General features: G+C 33.4%; 1 protein-coding gene across 1 annotated transcript; it reads left to right on the top strand.

Moving 5' to 3' along the window:
• The first annotated feature begins 345 nt into the window (after positions 1–345).
• Positions 346–5,786, top strand: LOC142605327 (uncharacterized). The gene is made up of 6 exons (XM_075776784.1): positions 346–753; positions 850–945; positions 3,162–3,202; positions 3,895–4,012; positions 4,547–4,627; positions 5,360–5,786. The coding sequence occupies exons 1-6, from the start codon at positions 547–549 to the stop codon at positions 5,423–5,425; spliced, it is 609 nt and encodes a 202-aa protein (XP_075632899.1). The 5' UTR covers positions 346–546; the 3' UTR covers positions 5,426–5,786.
• Positions 5,787–11,581: the final 5,795 nt, after the last annotated feature.

Raw genomic sequence — 11,581 nt, 5'->3', positions numbered from 1 at the left:
ATATTCTAAAATATTAAATATAGTTAATTAAAAAAATTGAAAAAAAAAATTCTAATTTATGATTTACTTTATTTTAAAAAGACAAAACCATTATTCAACTAGAAGTTTAATAAAGGTAGACCAACAACCTTATAACTCAACTAATTCAGATTTATTAGTATTTTCAATAAAAATAATGAGGATTCAAAGCCTAGTGCAATACCGACCTGAATTTAATCTCATGAAACATGGGGTTGCCTAAACTAAAGGCAGAGTCATAACAGCAAGTCAGACAACAAACGTGGCAGCAGGACATACATGAATTGACACTTACTTGAGTTACTTAACAAAAACCGCCAGATGTAAGTTGAATTGAGTTCCCCTTTTGGTTTCCTCGAATAGCTGGTGAAGGAAGGAATCAGCATCTTCAATATCTATCAAATATCATCCCGCTTCACAAAAACACACACAGAAACCAGAAAATGTAATAAGAATCTTCTCACACAAGAACAAGAACAAGAACAAGAACAAGAACGAACCATCTATCTAAGAGAGGAGAGAAAAAAAATGGGTCGAAATGGAGAAGGAGAGAGTGTAGCAAGAACATCTTCATCTTCGGGCAACAGCAACAGCAACAACACGATACTTAGAACGAGACGAGACCCCTTTTTGATAGTCTGCAAGGGCTTTAGCGTCATAACCGCTCTCACTGCCATTCTCTGCATTGCCGTCAACGTCCTCTCCGCCATTCGATCCTTCAAGGACGGATCTGATGTACTCTCTCTCTCTCTCTCTCTCTCACTCTCTTTTGAATATAGTTTCTGGGTATGTCAGAGATTGATTTTTTTTTTTTTTTTTTGAATTCTGTAGATATTCGATGGAATATTTCGGTGTTACGCGGTTCTCATTACTTGCTTTGTGGTTCTTGCTGAGACCGAATGGAAATTCGTTATGAAGTTCTGGAAGGTCATTCTTAATCTCTTCGCTTTTGATTTTCTATTTTCATTTGCTCCTTGTTCTTTAGTTTCATTTTCAGATTTTTGACTATCCAATTTCCATTTTCTATGTTTAAGAAATAAGAATGATTGATAGAGGTAGAGAAGACAACATTTATTTTATTTTTATTTTTGTTTATATTCTCTACAAGTAGTTTATTTGAAAGGAATGTTAAGATTTACTCTTCTTTTTCTTTTTTTCTTTTTTTTTGGAAGGCCTGTCATGAGTAGCATGATACATGACCTTAACAAAGTAAGAGACCATGTGGGTTTTATTCATCATCATCAGTACATTTTCTTCATGGCTCGGCTTTCGGGATATCTCATTCGAGACGGTATAGTTAGTTGTCTTGTCTGTGTGGTGTGGTTACTCTTCGCAAATGTCATAGGAATTGAGTACTTGGACACAGAAGAAGATGTAATATCTTATTATTGGGAAATTTGAGAATATTTTTCTAGTGCAAATCTTTTGTTGAAATAGGAAACTGCATTGTCCTTTGGAACTAGAAGGGGCCACATGGTTCTTTTTTGAAGGAGAAGAAGAAAAAGACCCCCAAAGGTGGAGTCAGCTAGATTGTGATGGTTTCTTGGTTGAGTGGATTTTGTACAGAAGTGGTTCACTAGAATTGGTGATGGCCTTTGCCAAAGAAACCTGAGGAAAGTGGAGGGAAAAGTACTTCTCTTTAATCAAAAAAGAAGTACAAGAGAGGAGACTTCTAATTCCTTTGCATTACCAAGATACAGGACTAGTGGTGAAACTGAAAAGGTTTAGCATGTAGCACCAAAAAGCTCAGAAGGGATAGCTATGATAAGAACATAAACATATGAAAACTAGAGCTTCTAGATTAGAGGCATTAACTGTACTGTTGTACTATCATGGAGAAGGGTCAATACAGTTTAAGGAGCTCTATGTCAAAACTTAAAAGTGCCATAGATATTACTCTTTGAACCATTTCTTAAGTTAGTTTTGTTCCTCCTGTGTATTTAATTTGTTGTATTTTTTTTTTTTTGGGGTGGGGGGGGGGGGGGGGGCTACGATCATTCCACCACTAATGCATTGGATCCCATCAGAAATTGCAATTAAGCATGCTTGGATAGGAGTAGTATTAGGACAGGTGACCTTTGGGAAGTCCTTGTGTTGCAACCCCTTTTATTTTGGCTCTTCCTTATATACTTCCCATGTACTAGGGTTGCCCTCCCTTTTGTGTTTTTAATAAAAGTAGTTTACTTAAAAAGAAAACTGAATTGTGACTGGAATGGAACAACTATATGTGGTAAAGTTTCGACTGTGCTCTACATTGAGGATGTTTAGATTGATTGCTAAGAGGAGGATAATTCTTCAGTTTAAAAGAAATTTATTTTTGAGGGAACCCTATGGAGTGATTAATTTTATGTTCAAGAGGACTCCAATACTTCCCCCATAAATCGCTGTTGGAATCAATAAGTCAAAGTGCACTTGGGCATGTGTACTTCATATCATTTTGATCACAAAGAATGAATTCTTCTAGTTGAATTCAGTCATTGTCAAGGAGAATACAAATTGCAAATTTTCTATAGAGACCATAAATTGTTGATTGAAATAAGAATACGAGTCATAGGACTCCTACATGTTTATATGATTCCTCAATTGGGAGCTGTCCCTTATAATCATAATTCTTTGGGACATCTCCCTCAAAGATGGAGGAGGGTGCTTCGTTCAAATACTAATATAATTCTTGCAGATAAATTGAAAAAGAAAAGTATAAAAAAGTGTCACTCAGAAACTAGCCTTTAACTTCTATGTTAGTTGCTTATGTCAACATGAGCCTTGTAACGATCCACTAACCACATTTGTGCTATGCCTCAAAATGAATAGTCTAGTCACAACTATAATTCCTTTTAGTTGTTAATAAAGCCTAAATCAATCCAGTATATGTCTGATGTGGAACTCATCAATCATCACACACCCAATTATCAATTTGGGTCATCACACACCTACTAATAGATGTAGTCATGGTAAATTCTCACCTTCTCTCTCTTTCACTCTCTCTATTTTGATACTAGCATTCTTTTGTTGTTTACTCAACATGCTAAAGTAAGTATTAATTATTATCTATGGACTTTTGTTAAATCCAAATGTCACACCATATGCTCGATATCACCTAGATCATTGATCCCATTATCTCATTCAATATTTCTGTTTTGCAGGTGTTAGAGTATTGGGCTGCTAGGGGCATGCTGCAGATCTTGTATGTGTTTAATTTAGTAATAAATTTCTTGTTTTCTGTGCATCTCCTTTCCCTGACAATGTCTTGATTTGGAATTAAACTCCCAAACCTTAAGCAAACAACAACAACAACAAAGCCTTAGTCATAAACTTTGGGATCGGGTATGGATCCGTAACAAATTAAATAGGATTTGGCCACACGTATTCATTTCCACCATTTGATCCTATTCAAGGTCACACTCTTTGTCACCTTTTTAATTTATACAACCTTTTTTTAAACTATTTCTACCAATATTAATTTAGGCCTTCATCTACCTCAACTTGAATCATAGCACCCTTTCTCATTGGTCATTAGTCACTTTGCTTTGCAGATGACCAAATCATCCAAACTGACTCTTCCTCATTTTTTCATCTATAGGAGCTACCCTATCTTCAAATGCTAAAACTTAATCTTTGATAGTTTGGGTTGATTGAGCCAATGACAAACAGATCAGGCTTGGGTTGGTTGGTAAGTTTGGAATGCAACCAAACTCATTCATCATAACCGGCACATTACAATAGAACATAAACGGGATATGTAATTAGAACAGAGGATAGTCCATTAACTATACGTTATTCTTGGGTTCTCTATAAGGTACTTTTAGATTCATTTTATAAACAATCTGACAAGCAAATCCTATGCATTATTTTTAATGCATGAAACATTATCTTCAGTGTTGCAGTGATGACAAGAGCTTTCCCTGATTATTCTGGGGTGCAGGAGCAGCTTGTTCTTCTTCAAAACATATCAAGTTATATGCTTCTCGCTTGTGGTGTAGTTTATTTAGTTTCGGTAAGACAATGGAAAGCACAGATCTTTGATTCAGGAGATTTGTGCGTGTCTTTTTTCCTACTTCTGCTAGCTTGCCTGTATATAATAGTACAGAAATGTGACCAGTTCAAATTTGTAAAACAGATTGTTTGCATGTCTTGATGAAACCCATTTTCATTTTCAAGTGAAATAGGATTCTTAATTGAACCTTGTGGCTCCAATTATTCACGCCTTTCTCGGTTGAGGATAAAGAAGTAGTAAACTAATGAATATGTGATCCATTTATTTCTTGTCTTGTGAGTTTGTTGAGCAATGAGGTCATGACAATTTATATGCCCTATCCTGTTGTATTTTATGATCTAGGATTTTAGCTGAGTTTTGATATTTAAGACATCTTTGGGCTGAGTGAACTGAAAAAACCTAATAGTTTAGCTTCTTCTTCTTCTTCTACTTCTCTCTCTCTCTCTCTCTCTCTCTCTCTCTCTCTCTCTCTCTCTCATATTGTAATTTTTAAGGTAATGATTTTCTCTAATTGATTCCTGTTCCAATTCCAAGGGACTCCTGTGCATTGGCCATCTCAAACGAGTTCGACAGCAGGAAGCAATTACGAGGGATCAAGCAGTCAAGGATCTGGAGGTAACTGTATTAATGCAGTTCCATAAGTGGCAGATATCAAACAGAATTGGCATTTCTTGTTGAGGATTGTTTTTGTTTATGATTCCTACTATGCTGTGCTTGAATCTTTTATTGTGACATCAATTTATTGAAGTTTACTCATCATAGATTTATATTTGAAAAAAAAAAGGGAATAAGCATCATATCTTTCTAATTCAGGCTTGCAAGTTGAAATTTTTGAACCAGATATTGATGTCCCTACCTTATGTCTTGGATTTCAAATGGAAGGAAAAGCTAACAACAATGAACTGGGTGATTTAATTTGGTTTTCCAAAACTCATTTCCTACTGTAAAGAGTTGCATGAAGTCTTGAACTCATATACGGTTTTACCTCATCTCATCAAGATGATTTTTGGTGCTTACAAAGGCCGTTGCCTAGTATTGGTCCTAACTGAGGGCTATCTCTTAGGTAATCCTAGTACACTGCTTTAAGGTGATAATATTTAGAAGGTTAGGATTTCACACCCTCGTTGGTCATAGCAGGATTCATTTGATGGCCGTATTTCCTAATAAAACACATATGAAGTTGCATAAGTTTGATTTAAACCACTCAGCAGAATGAGTAAATGACTGTTGATTATCTCATTAAATTCATGTGGTTGTGGAATGATTTCAATTCCTTCCTTCAATTGTGTGTATGTTGATTTCTTGCAGAAATTTCCTGTGATAATTTGCTTTTGCTGACAATGACAGGAGTTGGAGCGGCGTAGAGAGGAACTTGAACAATTACTTCTTGTGGAAAGGGTGGAAAGGGTCTGAGACAATTTTTGCACGCGTAGACCAAGAATCACCCTGTTATTCCAGTTACCGGAGGCACGAATAGCAAGTCTGGCAATCTCTCCTATGAGTTTGTTTGTTGTACACTCTCGTTCTTTCATTATTTTCATGTGATACTCAGTTGCCTTCTTGGAATCAAATACTTGACAGGAGTCTAATTTTTTCTGTATAATTGTATAGTTAATGAGGCATGTTTTGGTCTTTCTTGTCTGTTTGGATAAAGTAATGGCTATTGTCTTAGACGAGTAACCCCAACTCTAACCTCGATATCCTTGGCATTCTTTTTTCAAGAGCATTGCATATTTATGGAAGTCAGTGTCTGATGCTCCCTTTTCATTTGTAATTGATACATTGGCTTCAGTTGTATCATGTATGTGGTATTGTTGAATATTACAAATTCTGATGTGACATGATTGAGAAGGTAAACTAGAAGATTGGAACAACACAATTGCAACCTATCAAATTCAACAATTCATAGATTGTCATTATATGTTGGTAGCATTGGCATCAAGCTGAACAGAAATTATGTTTGGGAGTTCATTAAGGAATGTAATGAAATGAAAGGGATAAATTGGAAATGAATGATTTTTTTTTTTTTTATAATGTGTTTGGGAGTTTATAGGAGGAGGAAATTACATAAAAATACTTTTGATATCGTGCCCATTATATTTTTTTTGTATTGTAAAGAAATAAATATAAAAATGTAATTCTTCTCAATTAATAAGGGAAAAAGATGTTTCACCACTTTTGGGAGGAATGCATATAGAGGCATAAAATGATACAGAATGGGCATTTCTTCTTAAATATTTCATTCATTGTTACAAAACTCTCAAATAGGATAATATATGAAATATTCCTTAAAAATCCAGCTCAATTCATTTCATTTCTTTTGCTCCCCTGCAACACAAGTTGTAGCGCCTAGTTTAAACATTATCTAATATGTTAAACACGACAAAATGGATGTCCTTGATAAAATGATAAGGCAGATTGACTATACTACTAGAAAAAGATAGAGGTCAATATATATATGGTGTGAGTGTTAATAGAGCAAGTAGTTATTCATTGCGAAAGGGCCGTAGCTAAATCGGCACCTCCTCTCCTTTTAAGTTTTTGGAGAAGGGTGAGGTTGTGAGTTCAAAACTCATCAAATACATGTAACTTGCTTGAATCGCCAATGAGTCCTTAAGGTTTTGGTGAAGAGAGGTTGTGGGTACAAAACTCATCAAAGAAGCATGAGGTTATGAGTTCAAACTCATCAAGTACTTGTAACTTGCATGAATTGCCAATGAGTCCTTAAGATTTGGTGAAGAGAGGTTGTGGATACAATACTCATCAGGTACGTGTATCTATTACACCATCCATCTACGCACTCTGAAAGTTATTTAATAGCACCCACCTCTCCCCCTCCCCCCCCCCCCCCCCCCCCCCCCCAAAAAAAAAAAAATACAAGGAGTGGGCCTCTCATAGACTCACACTCTCCCCTAGTTCAATCTCAATGGACTCAACTTGTCTTGCATTATTCTCCAAATTAAATAATTCCTCCATTTTTTTTGTTTTTATTTTCCAAAATTATTTATACTAGCTGCGAACCTGCGCGTTACGTATGATAATTATTTTTATGGTAGTTTTATTAAAAAAATCTATACAATTTAAACTAATTTAATAAAGAGCAATGTATTTTGTAATTATATTTTTATTTATTATAAAAATAATCATAAATGTAATATAGGAACAATCATAAATCATAAATTTAATAATTTTTGTTGTACTAAAATGGAAAAAAAAAAACATTTTTTTTTAGAAATTCAAAAGGCAAGTTAACTAAAATATTTATTTTTTAATAAAATTGATTTATAACATTTTGTGAATCATTAAAAAGAATATAAAATTTGGAAATTATTCTTTTAGTTTTAAAAAAACTTTCTCAAACTTATTTTTTCTACCTACCATCCAAAACACTGAAAAAAGTAACTAAAAAAAATTAATAAAACTTAACTATGATTAATTGGACCTAAAACAATTTGTTGTTTATAATCTACTAAGGTTATTTTCTTTGCAGAAATTGTAATTTTGTCCACGCAAAACAAATTATCAAATAAAAAATTATTAGTAAAATCTAAGAATTAAATTTCTATATATGCATTGTTATAAAATAATAATAATAATAATTAACGTAAAATTGCGAAAGATAAAATTTGTTTCTCATCCAATAATTTTTGTATAGCCAACCTTTGCTTTTCTCTAAATAAATGGCATTATAAAGTACTTCTAATACAATTATTAAGAGTACTTTGTCCACCACAAATGATTAAAAAATAAACAAAAATGATTAAAGTCTCATAGTTTAACATCTAAACTGAGCACTATAAAAATCGTTCTATCAAATTACAATAACTACCAAATTAAATTATTCAAATCATGCTATGTAGTAAAATAATATTATATTTTTATATGCTATATTTAATCATTTATAACGCGATAGGATAACATTTAACAATCAAAGAGAGAGAAAAAAAAACACAACAATTAAAAAAAACAAAACTGAATCGCATTAACCTAAAGTAGATTAAAGAATATAAAAAATTATTAACCTAAAGCGAAGATGCAAGAAAAATAAAAAATAAAAATCCACCCAAAAATTTTGTGTGTGTGTATGTGTGTGAGAGAGAGAACCTTTTTTTTGTAAGGGAAAACTATGCATAAAATAAAAGAGATAGTGACAAATTTATAGTAAGAGAATGTGAATAAGAAAAGACAAAAATAGAAAAAGATAAAGGGAAAGATGAAAAATGATATTAATGTAGAGGATAGTGGGGAGATGAGAAGGTGAGGAAAGAAGAAAGGTTGGAGAAGTAGTGGGAGATGAAAAGGTAAGAGAGAGAGGAAAGTTGGAGAAATGTAAATATAAAATAAAAAATGATTAAAAATAATTATAAAAAAATGGAAAGAAAAAAGATAATGACGTGGACGATTACGTAGCTCAACGTGAGCGCAGTAGCATTAAACACTCCGCTTCAGTTTTTAGTAATATATAAATATAGATTTGTCAAGTGTTTGTAAGCAGAACCTAACCTAACCGTTGTGCAGTTTAACCAATCCTTCACTCCAAGATCTCAATTGGTGTTAATATTTCATAAGCGAAATCTTTGCTGCCTAATTCATAATGGATCAAGAACTCATTTGAAAATATACTTGTGTACTTTGCCATCCCTCCTTGCCAAAGTAAACTAATCCTATCCATCGCTAAGAAAAGAATGCCAAATTTGTTTTCCTAAAAAAGAACAAAGTGAGTCATTTTCTGTTTATGAAAATAACCAAAGATGGTATTCCAACAAGTCCTTCCAATCCAAGCATGAAAACGAATCCAAAAATTTACTCTCGCATCTGATTTCAATCCCAGGATAAGAAACTTATTTAGCTTCCCGCCCACCAAACAGGCCTCTCTGCCTCTCTCTCTCTCTCTCACTAAAAAGCTTTACTCTCATTCTCACTGAAATTCAGAGTCTCTGATCTCTCTCTTCAACTGCTTGTCTTTCACTTGGCTTACTGACTCACACTCACACTCACACTCACAGGTATCTCATATACTTCATATTCTATAAAATAATGTACATCATGTGCTTCCTATTGTACAAAATAAATGTTGAGATGTAGAAGTGGTGGTTGCGCTAAATGGATATTCTACTTAATTGCCATGTGTATTTGCTCAAATTTTTTATTAACAGTTTTTCTTTTTAAACATTTTTTTTAATACATGACTATATATAATTTGTTTTGTTCTTATTTCTTTCTTCTATAATTCTTAAGTTGATTAGAAATCCTAACTTGATTACACAAGTAGTTAATCTAATATGGTTCTTTTTACTTTTAACATTTTTATATATCCTCTATCTTCCAATTTTTCATTAATGGTTAGAAATTTAGATTCTTTTTAATTATTGATTGCAGCTTTCCCTTAACTCTACTTTCAAGTGTTTTTTTAATTGTTTTTTAATATTGAATTCAAGGCTTTTCTTATAAAAAATGTCATTATGAGATAGTCGATATGTTTGATGAAAGTTTTGAAAATTTAAAATAATCATTCAGTAAGTTATTGTTTCTCAATAAAATTATATATTCTATAGGTTTATGACCAAAATAGTGCATCATATGAGCCTTTAACTAGTTTAATAATTAACTTTGGAATTCGTAAAACCCAAATCCACATGAGAAATTTCTTTTTCCCAATTTTATTAGTAAAAAGAGGAAGAAGTCTAAAGAAAAACAAATATTTTGTCTAAAATCTTTGAGTTTCAAATTAAATCCATTTTCTGCACCAAACACAACCTTAATATGTGTGTGTTATATAGAATAATTGTTTTAGGAAATTAAAATAAAGACCTAATTTAAAGATTCTTTAATTTCAGTTATGTTCTTTTACTCAAATTTCTCACCAGATAAATGCAGATTTTGCAGGATTTCACTAAATGATTTGAAGCCACAAGTTCTAGATTTTTGGTTCCTTTTGATTATCCTTGAATCCAATATAGACGCACTTGTATTTGATATAAATTTTGTAAGGACATAGTTTTCCTCCAAATTACTTTGGAGGAAAGCCTTTTCAACCCATTATGTGGTGACTCAAATGAGAATCTACATGTCAATTTAGTCACGTCCACATGTTGTTTTAGTCATATGACATGTTTAAAAGTCACGTGACTTGTTTCAAACACTCATTAGCAAAATATGATAGCCATTTGAACCATGATGTAATGGGTTGGAGGAGATTTCTTCAATTTGGTTGGGAGGAAAACTTAGTTTTTCTTTTAGCTTGATAAAAAATTCCTTGAGCTAAGTCTTAAAGTCTGCATGTGTTTGAAACTTTCAAATTAAGATGATTTTTTTTTGTTCATTTTGTTTTGAGTAGTGGGTTTGAGACTATTATTGTTCTTGATCTTTGTTAGTTTCATTTTGAATACATGAATGTACTAATATTCCTTGCTTGAATTTCTTCCCATTGTTGTGGATGATTTCAGCAAGTCTGCTTAAGAGCTAATTTTAGAAGTATAAATATAACTGTGCAACAATTCTTAAGACTTTACTTTTCATTTTGCAAATAGCATAGATTTGCGTGTGTGCATATTCAAAGGTTAGAAGGGAACTCCATTTTCCTTGCTTGAACTTCTTTCGAAAGTACTAACTATTTTTGGAAAATGGTGTTGAGTTTTAAGGTTTGAGAAATTTTGCCAGAAATTAGACTGTTTACTGTTTAGTTTCATTTCATGTTCATCTGTATTTGGTTTAGAAACTGTTGATTTTGGAGGAGGTTACTCAAGTCACAAGATTTACATCAACCACAAATGAATACCTGTATTAATGCAAGAAAATTTGGGGATCCATGCCAGGAAGGACACACTAGGTGTGGTCAGTAGAGGAAGTGAGAGATCATAGAGAGAAGAATGGTGGTGGAGTCTAGCTAAGGTGCATATGTGAGAGTGCCATGTAAAAGATGCTAGAGAAGGGTTGTGTCCAGGATCAACAGCCAAGAGAGAACCTTTGTAAAAGATGAAACATCAAAAGATCTCACCCTTTTGTCATTAAGGTATGGGTATGTATGAACAAGTATACATGTGGAGGGATCAACCATTATTCCTAAATATAGTGAGGTGGAAAACTATTATTCATTAGAGCATCATAATATGGGGTTTGTTCTTATAATTGAAGTCAGAGTGTGAGACAAACATTGTTGAAATGTCAACTGCAAATGAGGGATGAACTGGCCCCATTTCCTAGGGTTAAGAGTATTTGCTTTTGGCTTAGACACCTATGTTGCACATGTAGGTGTCCAATGACAAATGAATGACATATCTTGTAGTTAGCTTTCTTTCCTTAGGGAAAAAGTATAGAGCATACCAAATTAGGAGTCTCTGTTGACATATATGGTCCCTTCCGACATCTCAATGGCCCTCGATCACATTTACACTTAGGTCCTACTAATTTCTCTTGTCTTGTGACCACCAAACCACAAGCCCCCTTGAGAACCTTAGGCATGGCATACTAATCTATCATGACATGACTCATTCATCCATGCATTGCCCTTCTAGTAAGGGCCAGAGACTAAAAAGTTTTGCGTGTTAACAGAGACCATCAACGAGGGAG

Source organism: Castanea sativa, chromosome 7 (genome assembly GCF_040712315.1).
Source record: "Castanea sativa cultivar Marrone di Chiusa Pesio chromosome 7, ASM4071231v1".
NCBI lineage: Eukaryota > Viridiplantae > Streptophyta > Magnoliopsida > Fagales > Fagaceae > Castanea > Castanea sativa.
Note: the sequence above shows the minus strand (reverse complement) of the source record. Positions and strands in the feature narration are given on the sequence as shown.